This window comes from Centruroides sculpturatus, unplaced genomic scaffold (assembly GCF_000671375.1).
Source record: "Centruroides sculpturatus isolate CEXI.00-Female unplaced genomic scaffold, Cexi_2.0 scaffold1454, whole genome shotgun sequence".
NCBI lineage: Eukaryota > Metazoa > Arthropoda > Arachnida > Scorpiones > Buthidae > Centruroides > Centruroides sculpturatus.
This window is the reverse complement of record NW_019385828.1, coordinates 150635-164791: the sequence shown is the minus strand read 5'-3', so window position 1 is coordinate 164791 and position 14157 is coordinate 150635. Positions and strand designations below refer to the sequence as shown.

At 29.8% G+C, this 14157-nt stretch overlaps 1 protein-coding gene across 1 annotated transcript in view; it reads left to right on the top strand.

The window, feature by feature from the left end:
- The window catches only part of LOC111642378 (signal recognition particle receptor subunit beta-like), a 37939-nt gene that overhangs the window by 1172 nt on the left and 22610 nt on the right, over positions 1-14157 (top strand). Inside the window, exons 2-6 of the mRNA XM_023388720.1 lie at positions 214-305; positions 388-462; positions 9155-9234; positions 9408-9467; positions 9546-9622. Of these exons, the coding sequence (XP_023244488.1) occupies positions 214-305; positions 388-462; positions 9155-9234; positions 9408-9467; positions 9546-9622 (384 nt within the window). The remainder of the gene's footprint in view (positions 1-213; positions 306-387; positions 463-9154; positions 9235-9407; positions 9468-9545; positions 9623-14157) is intronic.

The window sequence follows — 14157 nt, the reverse complement described above, 5'->3', positions numbered from 1 at the left end:
GTCTAAAAAATGGAAGGGGTTATGGGAACTTGAAAAAACTGGACAATGGGAGAAGGGAGAGTAAAAATTTCAAGAAAAATGTGGATGTAATTTATGGACAGCCCCATATTAATTAAAAATTTGAAGTGTGAATTACATAATGTGTGAAAAATCTTTTGTTGTCATTTTGTATGTAAATATATAATTAAATATAACTATTGTTGTTTTCTTCAGTAATTTTTGTTTTGAAAAGAAGGAAATTACAACAAAGAGGAGTTTTAATTTTTGGATTATCTGATTCTGGCAAAACTTTGCTCTACTGTAGGGTAAGTTATAAACTTTATCAAAATCAAATATACATATGTAAATTATGATGATGATGATGATGACATTTTGTTTAATGAATAGCTAGTAGCTTCTAAAAGAATGCACACTTTTGCATCTATGAAGGAAAATTCTGCTATTATAGACCTGAAAAGTAAGGTAAGTTTGACAATTTAATATTTAAAATAACAAAAAATTTTCACTTTGATGAATATGAAACAGCTATAATTATTGCCTGAATATATTCAATTAAATTATGATTTTTTTCAGTTTAAAAATTTAAATGAATATTTTACAATTTATGTAATGTTTATTTAATGTAGTTTTATTGGAAAAATATTCTGAACAAAGTTTATAGATCCTGTGACATTCAAAATGAAAAAAAAAAATTCTTTCATAATTCCTGTCTACAGTAGAGCGTCGATTATCTGAATGCCAATCAACTGAAACATTGGTTAACCGAAAGCGTTCCAGTCAGACTGTGTCTTGCTGAATCGAACATTTTTTGTACTAGATTAACTTCTAAAGTATAATTTTTTTTCGTTTTTATATTTTACAATATATTTATTTTGTTTGTACAAAATAAAGGAATAATTTTTAGCGATACAATAGACATGATTATTATTATAAAGATTTTCGTTAAGCTTAACATCGATGAAAATTCAACGTGAAGTGACACACAATGGAGAAAAATTTAAACATGGGATATATTAATATACTATTATTGAGATATACTAATATACTATATTAATAATGTATTTTTTCGTAGATAATTGGTTATCCAAAAAATCGATTTTCTGAACAACCCCAGTCCAGTGGCATAGTGAGGGGGGTGCAAGGGGATGTATCATGCTCCAAGGCAAACTATGTGTTTCTGGAGGGGGGCACCAATAAAGTGTTGTGCTCCAGGCACCAGTTATGTTCGCTACGCTACTGCCCTAGTCCCCAATTGATTCGGATAATTGACTCTCTACTGTACTTTTACTGTCTATCAGGAATATTATAACTACATAATTTTTTCATAGTTTCCATGATTTCAAACTATTTTTATAGGTTATTTAAACAAACATAATCTTAAAACCAACATAATTGGTTCAATTGTTTATATTTTAGATATTAAATTGTACTATTTGCTTGTATTATAATTTAAAATATTTTGTTATTCTTCACATGCAAAATTTTCTGTTTTGGTTTTGTTATTACATATTAGAAAGAAAAATACATTTTTGAAAATTAGTTATATAATACACAAAATTTATTAATTTTTAAAATCTAAACCTCATTAATTCATACATTCTGTCCCGTGGACAGTAAGAGCACCTTTTTTCCATGCCCATCATGAGTTCAGCCAGGCCCCAATGATTGGTGGTTGAATGAGTGGTGAGGAATGGGCCAGACACATTCAGGACAGACTACTTGTGAAAAATTCCTGGGATTTTTTATCCACTTGGATTTGATCCTGGGTATCCCAGAGCCGTAGGTTGTTATCTTGGATGTACATATATAAGTTTTGATCAGATTTTGCTAGAACTTTATTAATACAGTAGAGTGTCGTTTATCCGAATCAGTTGGGGACTGGGGTTGTTCGGATAACCGATCATGTATGAAAAAATATATTAACCTATTCCATGTTGAAATTTATCTTTATTGCATGTCGCTTTACGTTGAATTTTCGTCGATGTTAAGCCTAATGTAAATTTTTTAAAATAATAATCGTGCTATTGTATCATTAAAAATTATTTCTTTATTTTTTATAAACAAAATAAATATATTGAAAAATATAAAAACAAAAAAAATTATACTTTAGAAGTTATCTAGTATCAAAAACGTTCGATTCAGCACGACACACAGTCCTCAGAAAAACACCACACAAAAGTGACAGTACTGCCAGCTAAAACACATACACAAACATAAAAAATATTGGAGTAGCCCAAAATATAGTCAAAGATTACAGCACCACAGCACTAGCGAAAATTTAAATTTGCCGACTGGAATTCTTTCAGATAAACAATGTTCTACTGTAGTTATTATTGTTTCATCAATTAGGGTGCGACTATGCAGACATGAGCGAGAAAGAAGAGGCGAGATGCGATAAATATCAAAACCTGTCAGATATGTGTGAAACCAGAAATTCGCTCTCGCTAGCGTTATTTCTCGCTTCTCATTTGTGCATGGTTTTCCTTTGCGAAAACTAAATCACTCGCAACCTCTCACTTGCTCTAAATTCACGTCTGCATAGTTGNGTCAATGTCTCCCACGCTCTGAAAAGTCCGGAATTGTTGCCTGAAGACAAGGGAAGACCAATCGGTATTCATTATTTTACGTCGCTTCTTCTTGTGTTTGTTCTGTGAGGTGTTCGTTGTCCGAACATAAAATTCTTTTGTGAAAGTGTTCGTTAACTGATCACCCACTGTATTTATAGTATATTTTATATCTATACTATTTTGTGTCTTTTGAATTATTGTCTGTCTGTATTTTATCTTACTTATTGTATGGGAAATACTGTAGTTATTTCAAGTGTGTACAAACTTTACTCAATGTATTCAAAATAAATAAAATATACTTTTAAAGTAGTAATTCAGATTACTATTTTAGAAAATAATAAATTTTCCATTATCTATTTTAAATAATTACATTAATAAGTTTCTTTTTTAAAATATTTAATTTTAAAGCTGGAACTGTCTTATAAACATAAAAATTTACACCTTTCTCTCAATGTCCAGATAAACTGATAAAAAATTTGACCAAAAACATTAATTTTTTAAACAATTGAAAGTTCTCATGTTTAAAAAAGAAATCATGAATGTGATTTTATTTTGATTATTAGAGAATTACAGTAAAACTTCTTAACTTGAAGCTCCAAGGGGTGGGGGAAAAACTTTGAGTTACAGAACAATAGAGCCAATTCTGAATAATTTGTATTTTTACCTTTCTTGCATTATATAAAGAATCTTTGATAGTTTTTTTTAAACAGCCTATGTAACACCTTTCAGCAAAATGTTCAATGTAACTAATGGAATTGGACAGTTTTGCAGGTATATCTTGTTGAGATAAAGCAATAGGTTCTCTTGCTTTGGACTGGAACATTGTCTGCAAATGGTTGTTGACAGTAAATACAACTGTCTGAAAATTTCATGGAAATCTGATAATTAGGAACACTTTAGATGGAATAAATATTAAAATTAGAGTCTGAGAAGTTGAAAGTAACATAAATCAGTGTTGGGAACCACAAAAACTTTCGACAGGAGAAAATTTGAGTTAAGGAAATTCAAGCTGGAGATGTTAAGTTCCTTTGCTATTTATTCCATTGAGACCTACCAAGTGCTTCATTTTCTTTGAGTTAGAGAAGTTTTACTATATACAGTAATATATAACTCTGATAATCAAACTAAAATTATCTTTGTTACTAATGTAAAATATATTTATAAATAATTGATTATTTTTGAAATATTTATAATCTTAAAATTTAACAGAATAAATATTTTAGTCTATTTTTGTTTAAATTTTAAACAGTTTTTGTTCATTTAAAATTTGTCTTAATAGAAAAGTTTATATATATTCAAATTAATGTACTTTGTTATCTGATTTAGTTTTAAAATGTACACATTTTCATTGTAATATTTTAATGTAGATGAAGCAATGGCAAAAGGAAGCAAAGTAATTCAGAGCCAACTGGAAAAAGAAATGTAAGATGTAATTTGTTACTTTGTTATTCATATTTCAGTAAACTTTTATTATTATATATGCCTATAATTGTTCAAAATTATAAATAATAATGTTTATTGCTGGATTTAAAATATAAAAATTTTATATTTCAGAAATACATTGCGTATTACACGAAGTGCATCTCTCGATTTAACATCCGAAGTTGCCAACAATAACACTTTTTTGGGAAAGAAGGGGAAAGATTTTGAATTTGGCGATTTAAAGCCAATTCGTGTTGAATTTATGGAAAGTAGTGCATGGAGCGAGGAAGAATCAAGCAATATATCAGACATTATCAATTGGCTGGCAAAAATTGCATAAAAGACTTTCGTTCGGTTATGCTTTTCAGAAATAAACTGTTTGGTTCACATATTTAAATTATTTTCTACGTGTATTTTGCTTTTTAATATTTTGAAGCCATACTTAAATGCAATAACAACAGATTTTGATATAAAAAAAAATATAGTTTATATGTATTAATAAACATATTTTTCTATTTTTTCTCGTCATTTATGTAATTTCTGTAATTAATTACATCTAATGTAAAATAGTTTTTATTGCAGTAAAATAACTTAAATAAGTACATGCTGTAAACTGTATAGGTTTAATTTTATATAACGTTTATGTATTAAATTAACTTGTGATCCACGTTAATGTTTTTAATTGCGAAGGAAACACAAGACTGGTGAAATAAAGACGACTGTTTGAATCTATATTCTATAATCACTAAAAATCGAAACATTAGTGAAGACTGTTAATAATAATAGCTAACAAAGACTGCAACAACACAGAATAACGTGTCGTTTCTGAATGATTCCGTAAAACAGTTGTCTGTATCTGCATCCCAAAGACACCTGCTACCAATTTTCACACCTTCTCCACGCATTTCTCCAATTATAACTTGAACGACCGTCTTATAGCGTTTGTCTTCTCCTAGTTCTTTAATTTTGTTACGAACTTTTTCGGAAATGATTCTAGTCCAAGAAGAGACATCACTTCTCGAGTAATCTTTATCTCCTAAATGATCACTCAAAATTACCTGAATACATTCTCTCACGGCAGAAGATTGGATTCTTTTTTCAAAACTTGGATGGATTGTATAAGTATTTGAAGACGACATACTTATTAAAATTTCAACGCGAAAAGAATTGGAAATAACATACTATTAGCATCAGCGACCAGGTCACCATTTAAACATTCCAGCGGCGTTAAAAACAATGGAACTAGAGCGCCGATTACGGAATCTAATCGAACTACATAAAACACCAAAAAAAAAGAAAATAAATATTTTTTATGTTTCAATTTCTTAAGAACAAGTTTAAATTCTTGCTGAGTTTAATCTTTATCGTATTAATATAATTTACTCAATTTGGGTACTAAGAGAGTTTTTTAATCGATAATTATACACATTCCCAAGCCCACAGTGGGGAGGACCAAGGTCTTAGATTTATAATCTAAGACCTTGGGGGAGGACTGGGCCTGATAAATCTGGGAGATCCTCCATTAATTATGGAGATTGCTCGTTCGGACTTCATCTCGGGTGCTTTAAGTCAGAAAGCTAATAACCTGCAGGAAATACCTAATACAGATACGAATGTTCATCACATAAATACACGATTTTCACGACTGCAATTTGCAGAGCAAATAATAAATGAAATAGTAAAAATGCTCTGAAAACAATATTAAACTAATGTTTAATCGTAAATATCAGTAGTTACATTATTATTCATATTGGCTGAATATTTCGCCAAATTAAGAAATTCGAAATACATAAAAAATATACAAGCTGATCCTCGACTTACGAACACGATTGGTTCTCCTGGAGTGTTATAAATCGAGGAACGTCTGCACTACATAATATATAACCGCGCATAAGAACTGTAGATAAATAACGTCCACACTGGTAAGAAGGAAAACTAAGCGCGCATATGATGTACGGTACCATATACACGCTTTCTAACAAATATGAAAAAACGAAGCACGAATTTTAAAAAATGAAGCGCGCTCTATAGTTGATTTAAAAAACGCGATTAAAAGAAACAAAACAGTAAATACAAGCAAATTGCCAAGATATGATTGCTTTACTCTCTAGATATGCACAGATTTTCTTTTTTACTAAGTAATTCACAAATATTATATAAAAATTTTCAGTGATTACTGTCTGTTTATATTTGTATAACATTAATAATAAAGACGACATAAACTTCCAAATTTATTCCGATGTAGAATTTCGAAAATAAAAATTTACCTATAGCAATAGTAGTATTATTAATGGTTTCATTCAACAGAAGTTACATTTGATGTTATAATTACTAACGCAGAAGCTACTGCGGGTCGGAACTAAATCAAATTAGTTTTGAACATTTTACAACGATATTTTAAAAATTTATATTTTTGTTAGAGTTCATAGAGTTTTATTTGTTTTATTAATAATTATTCGATACTTCCGGTATTGCATGTCTAAAATGTAAATATTAAAAAAAAAACCATCCTACAAATCTATTTTAGTATACAGTCGACCCCCTATAACACTGTTGATAATTCCGTTTTATATGAATTCCATGTTGTATGACCATTGTTATGTGTATCACGAAATATCGAGAAGATCAAATCAAAGGAAGAATTGGGTGTTCAGATTACATGGAAGTCTATATTATCCTCAGAGTCTGAGTTAAGCAAGAATAATTTTGAGCAGGCTCATCAAAAAGCTAAGAACAGAAAGACAAATTTATATATTTTATATAAATAAAACCGACAACGGACCTCTAGTCTGTCTAGTTCAACAGACTAAGCAATTAAGACGGATCAGATCCAGAACGGAACTGGATTTTCCACCTGTAGTCTCTATTAAAGATGCGCTTGNGCGAGATGCGATAAATATCAAAACCTGTCAGATATGTGTGAAACCAGAAATTCGCTCTCGCTAGTGTTATTTCTCGCTTCTCATTTGTGCATGGTTTTCCTTTGCGAAAACTAAATCACTCGCAACCTCTCACTTGCTCTAAATTCACGTCTGCATAGTTGCACCCTTATAAATGTGAGAATTAATTTATTGCTAATAATTATTTAAAATCAATCTTCTAGACACATCCAGAACACTTAAAAATTTGAGTGTTGAGAATTAAACAAATGATATTATCAACTATATATAATAACTAGCAAAGAATGCCCAATGTTGCCCAGGAATTCAGGGGGGATTGAGTTGTCCCTGTTATAGAGTAGCATATGTGACCTGCAGGATGGCAGAGAGTAAGTATGCAAAATTTGGGGCAAATCAAATCAAAGTTTGGCAATTTGTGGGGATGAAATCAGGAAAGAGGGTCCGATTTTGAAAGTAGCCTATATTTTTTGGATTGTAGAGACTAACTATACAAAATTTGTCTAGATTGCACAAAAGGGTTGAGAGTTTGGGAGTAGGGGAATAAATCAGAGAGGAGTGAGGGGTCTGAGTTTTATGTGGTCTAAGTTACTCTCTGGGACCCTACAAGAAACAATGTGGAATTTGGTCCAGATTGGTCAAAAGATTTGGGAGTTTGTAAGGGAGATGAAATCAGCAGGAAGGAATGAGGGGTCTGAGTTTTAAGGTAGCTTATGTACATTGGAAAATAATAAGCTTTACAATGGTTCTTAACACAATATATTTTGGGACAATTACGACTTTCTTTTAGGCATTTTACAGTCGATAAGGCTCATTCAGGTAAGATTGCAGATGTGAATGACACTGTTGAAACCTTAACAGAGCTGTAGATCATGCCTATAGGAGCAAAGAAGTCAAAGGAACCATACTTCTATATGTGACTCTTCATGAGATACAGCCCACTGAAATCAGACTACTTCCAGGCTCTATAGGGAATTATGCTTTGTGCTCTATTAAGTCTATTGTGTGTTTAACAGACAGCCCAGCATGGTGTCAGACATTCTAATGATATTTATCAGTAAAGAATAAAGAAAAGTCCAACAAGCAAATGTTTGCAAGATATTTGCCTCCAAATATGGAACCCCAGTGGTGGCAGTTCCAGTTGCCATCTTGCTTGTGGACATCATGTTTGCACATTAAGCATAGTGACCAGTGCCTTTAACATAAATAATAAATGCATTAACTTCTACTGACCAAAAATAGTTTTTACCTTGAACCAGTACTACTGCCTATTCCCCATGCTCTGTATTGGTCAAGACAAGCAACAACTCACCTTGACTTGATACTCTACATGTAGTGTTATTTGGTGCTTGCTATGACTTAGACCTCAGCATCTGCATGGAGGAAAGCCCCCACACCCCCTAAAATTATATAACATCAAGTACCTCATGAACAGTCAAGTGGACTACTCAAAGCCTGCATAGTCACCTGGGCTGAATAGTTAAATGTAATAATCTTAGCAGAGTGCGTGGCATGACACCTGTTTATGTCTTAGAAGTAGGTTGATTTCAGCAGACTATTTTTTGCAAAGAGTCATGTATAGAGGTATGGTTTCTTTGGTTTTTTTGCTCCTGTGGATATGTTGTACAGCTCTGTTAAGGTTCCAACAGTGTCATTCACATGCACAATTGTGCCCTCATTTGCACATGTGTGCAACTGAAAAGTAACTGAAAGAACTCAATTTATGTAGGTAGATATATCATAATATAACACTAATTCTTATTTTAATAATGATACAGTAGAATTAATACTAAAACAATGGACACACAAAAATACTATAGACTTACAATTAGTTTAGTTTCATGTAAGGGAAGTAAATTCACTCCTTATAGTTTTAAGTATCCGATAACATAAGAGTATTATTATAAGAAACGAACAACCAAGACAATATAAACAAAACATACAAAACTACCCGAACCAAAAATATAAGATACAGGATAATAAGATTAAAAAAGCCCACCAGGTGGCAAAGGGGATTGACCTTGAAAGGAGCAGACAAATGCAGCAGTAAAAACATTGTTTTTGTCATTTTCCATTTTTAATGTAAAAATAGCATTTAACCTATGCTCATCTGGAAAGAATAAGCTTTCCAATAGCAAAAAAAAATTTTAAATCAGTTTGGTAAATTCTAAGATTACCTCTGACAAACAACACTCTTGCTTTATATACTAGTATAGATTAAAAATTAATTACAACTTTAAAAATTTTATATTTTGTGTTTAAATTTAGAAATCTCTCCGACTAATTGATTTGCCTGGAAATGACAGACTGCGAATGAAACTTCTTGATGACTTCAAGCATTTAGCAAGGTAAATTTCATTACATTTGAGTACAAAATTATGTAACTTGACAAAATGTTTTAAAATTTTTTTAATATTTAATTATTATGTTTATGAATCCAAATAAAGTGATAAAAATATTTATTTAAGTGTTGCCTTTGGATAAAATGTAGAAATTGAAGAATAAAAATTTACATTTTCAGGGGTGTCATTTTTGTTATTGATAGTTTGAATTTTTCACGAGAAATAAGAGATGTTGCTGAGTAAGTAATCATATTTAAAGCATTTAATTTAATAATTTCAAAATGTAATTTGTTTTAATTAAATTTTTTAAAATTCAGATTGCTTTACACAGTTTTAAGTGATAACATAATCAATCAAAATAGAGTTCCCTTTTTAATTCTCTGCAACAAACAAGGTAAAATAAATTATCTTTATACTTTTAAAATATGATGCAATCATGGTTTATGCAGATATTTTTAAACAAATTATCATATAAATGTATTAAAAGGTTACAAATATATAAAATTTGATTAGGACTATTTATTCAAAGTAAAATTAGAAAATATAAGAGATTTTTTAATTAACAAAATAAGTAAGATATGTTTTAGTTAAATAAAATTTATAATGCTTTCTTCTCATAAATTATTTATAAATTTTTAAAATAGAAATGAAAGGTATTCAGATAGGACAAAAAAATGTATGTGTAAATATTACATACTGTGATTTTTCAGAAATTTCATAAACAATATTTTGACCATGTATGAATATAAACATGTAGAATTTAAAATAACATATTTAAATAAAATTTAATTATGATTAGCTTGAATTATAAAATGTTTGGTGACGGCATAAATCATGACCATTTGTATTGACATTTTATTTCAGAACCAAGATTTATTTAATGCTGCGTATTTTAGATCCAATTATCTATTTTAAAATCAAATTAGGCATTTTTGATTGTAGAAATAATCTTGACAATGATGAAAAATAATGACATTTAAAAAAAATTTTTCTGATCACTAAGACTGCTTCTTTTTTTTTTTATGCTTATTAAGGGTTTGATCACCCAATTTTTGGCAGACTATCCATGAGAGGTAGGCTGATGCCCTAGCTATATACTCAATGCAGTTAACATTTTCTGGATTTTATTATTTTGACCTTTTGATGAAATATATTTCAATGCAACTGTGTTACACAAATTGTATCACTGAGTAGTAATATAAACTATACAAATAATGTAGACAAGCATGACTCAGTAGTAGGAAATAAACATGATAGTTACTATTGCTGAATACTATACAAATTTTCATATCTGGATACTTAGTAATGCACACTCTTGGGATATGCAAATTTTCAAAAATTGTATTAATTTATGTTTTTGTCTTACAGTTTAAATAAAATTAGACTTTTAATGATGATAAATATTAAAACTAATTAACTATTATAAGTCAACATTTCATTAATTTTTATAATGTGTGAGCAGGATTTACACAGGAGTTACATTTAGAAGTGTACTAATTCATACAATATAGAAAAATCTTAAAATTCCAAGAGATTTGTTTCTTAATTGAATAGGTAATTATCAACTTTGCCATCAATTTTTGATTTATGTCAAGTATTTTATACAGTAAAACATTAAGTTGAAGTAGATAGTTAAGACAAGTAAGTAGAATGGGGAAACAAAACAATTTTATTTTAATCTGTACAGCTGTGTTAAAACAAATACTCTCAAATACTCATTTTAATACTCATTTTATTAACAAATACTCATTTTAATAGATTGCTTGGGCTACCAAAAATCATCCAATGTTCAGAGAATCCATTATACAGAATGTCCCTAAAGTCTGGACACAGGTAATGTTCACCTGACCTTAGCCCCTTGCCTTCTTTTCCTGGGGTATGATAAAGGTGGTGTACTGAATGAAAATCACAGCTGTAACACATTGAATTGAATACATAAAGAGTGAATGTGCTAAAGTTGATGGCAATGTGGATTTACATCAAATTCATGTGAATTTTACATTGCAAATGATGGAAATCATTTTGATGTTATTTAATATCCCAATTGAGTAAAATGTTGTTTACATATTTTCAAGAAATGAAATTTATTATTTTGCATGTATGTCCTGACTTTAGGGACACTGTGTTATGAACAACAGATTTCCCACACATCCAGGAAAATATCAGTTATTTAACCCTTTATAAAAAATACTTGTACAGTCAACCCCCTATAACACTGTTGATTATTCCGTTTTATATGAATTCCACATTGTACAAGTCACTTAGATTTTACAAATACGTGAGCTGTTCACAGCCCAGCACATGCATTTGTAAAATCTAAGTGACTCATACAACATTGAATTCATATAAAACGAAATAATCAACAGTGTTATAGGTGGTTGACTGTATTTGAAATAATTCAGTCCTTTGATATCTCTATTCTTTATTCTATAGAACATGTATGTTACAAGATCCTATATTATGCTATACATATGGTATGACATAACTGACAGAAACTGTATATACAGTAAGCACAAAATGAGGCAAATTATGTATGTTCATTAGCACTTCACTTGACTTCACAATTTGTTTAAAAAATTTGTTTTGGTGCCACCTTTTTGCCTGTTGAATACAACAGCCACTTGATATTAGCAATGTTATGTATAGCCTATTTGTTTAAGCTGAAACTTGTCAGGAAGATTTTCACAACTTGGAAATACTTGATGGCCTTACTACAATTGGACCAGGGTGAAAATGTTCACTAAGTGGCTCTTCCTCAATCATATCAGCCTGTTGACTCTCGTCATCCAGTTTTTCAGTTGTACATATCCCAGATGTAACAATTCCCAGAAACAAAATTAAATGTTGAAAAAACACAAAGTTTACAATAGATGGGGGCTAGAAAAAAATCCGTTATCCTGAGTTATGGATCCACTAAAAGGAGGTAAATTTATATTGATTTGGCGGGCCCTGTGAAAAAAATCTGTTATTCCGTGATCCATTAAAATGAGATTCTACTGTAGTAATATATAAAGAAAATGAAGACTAGAAGTTACAAGCAATCTTATTGTAGGATACAGGAGTTTCAAAGTTTTTGCACTCAATTTAGAATATTTTTTGTAAATATTGGCATTGATATAATATCAATAAACTTTTTATAACTTTTTTAAAATAAAATGTGAATAACACTTATATGTAAAATAATGACAAAAAATACAATATACAGTTTGTTATACTAAATGACTTAATTATTAGATCATAAGAATTCCAAGAACACACAATCTAATGTGTGTTCTTGGAATGTTATAAATCACAAGATATATTTATAACACTTAAAGAAATAGTGGTATCATTTAAATATCATCATCAGCATATTTCAGATGTGGCCAAACTTTGTCATAATAGGAGCCAAGTACTGTTCATGAAGATTATCAGAAGTACTGTACATGAGTCACTATTGGTGCTATGAATGGACTGTATATGAACTCACAATAATTGCACAATAAAACGATCTTTATTGATTTAAACTCTCTTAAATCATTCAGACAATACGGTTTGGATTCCTTTTGAATCCGGTACACTAAACAACAGATGAGACCGACTCACTGAAAAGCACGCAAAAAAAAACACCCTCTTACAATAAAAATAAAATAAAACTTTTCCAAATAATAATAATAATAATAGTTTACACAATCACATCTGTTGAAATCAGAGTTAAAATACTAGTCATCATATTCTTTAGTAAATGCCAATGTTTGTTTAAGTGCCAATAAAATAAACCAATGTTTACCTAGCCAATTTTAAAGTTCTTTGTATTTATAAGTATATGCTTAGCTTTTGGTTGACTGTTCAAGATTAACTTGTGTGTTAAGCTTACAGTCAGTGTATATGTCACATTATATAATAGGTGACATTTTTTGTTTGCACTATATGTAAGTAATATGTACCAAGTTTATAAAAAGAAAAATTGTAAGTCATAATTAGACAGGAGCCACAGTAAAAGCTGCCTGCAGCTCATGAGCTGCAGTTTGGTCACTATGACTATATTTCATTTTCATAAAAAAAGTATTCATAAAACTCATTTGGAATATTGATCAAAATTAAATGAATAGTTTACCTATTAGGATTTAAAATATTCTGCAAATACATGAAATAAAGAATTAGTTTTATTCTTTATTTCATGTATTTGCAGAATATTTTAAATCCTAATAGGTTAAATCCTAAATAAATTATGACACTTTATAATATTTTAAATCCTAAATAAATTATGACACTTTTAAATATTTGTTATTGTTTTATGTATGGTTGAAGTATGTTTTAGTGTTAAGTATTTATTGACACTATATTTCATCTACATTGCAGCGTTTTAGTACAGTACAGTGGGTGATCGGTTAACGAACATAATCCGTTCCAAGACTTTGTTCTCTATCCGAATTGTTCATTAACCGATTATCGATTTACTATAGGTTTTTATGGGAATTTGATTAATTTGTTCTGGAGACCCCCAAAAATAAAAAATAAATACTTTCTTACTATGTTTATATATAATAATAAAAATATATATACAGTAGAGTGTTGATTATTCGAATCAATTGGGGACCAGGGTTGTTCAGATAACTAATATTTTGGATAACCGATTATGTACCAAAAAATAGTTCAATTTATCCCATGTTGATTTTTCTCCGTTGTGTGTCGCTTCGCGTTCAATTTTCTTCGATGTTAAGCCTAATGAAAACTATTGTATCATTAAAAATTATTTTTTTATTTTGTACAAACAAAATAAATATATTGAAAAATATAAAAACAATAAAAAATTATACTTCAGAAGTTAATTTAGTATCAAAAACGTAAAATATTTGAGTAGCCCAAGACATAGCCAAAGATTACAGCGCCACAGCACTGGCAAAAATTTAAATTTGTTGACTGGAATTCCTTCGGATAACCGACCTT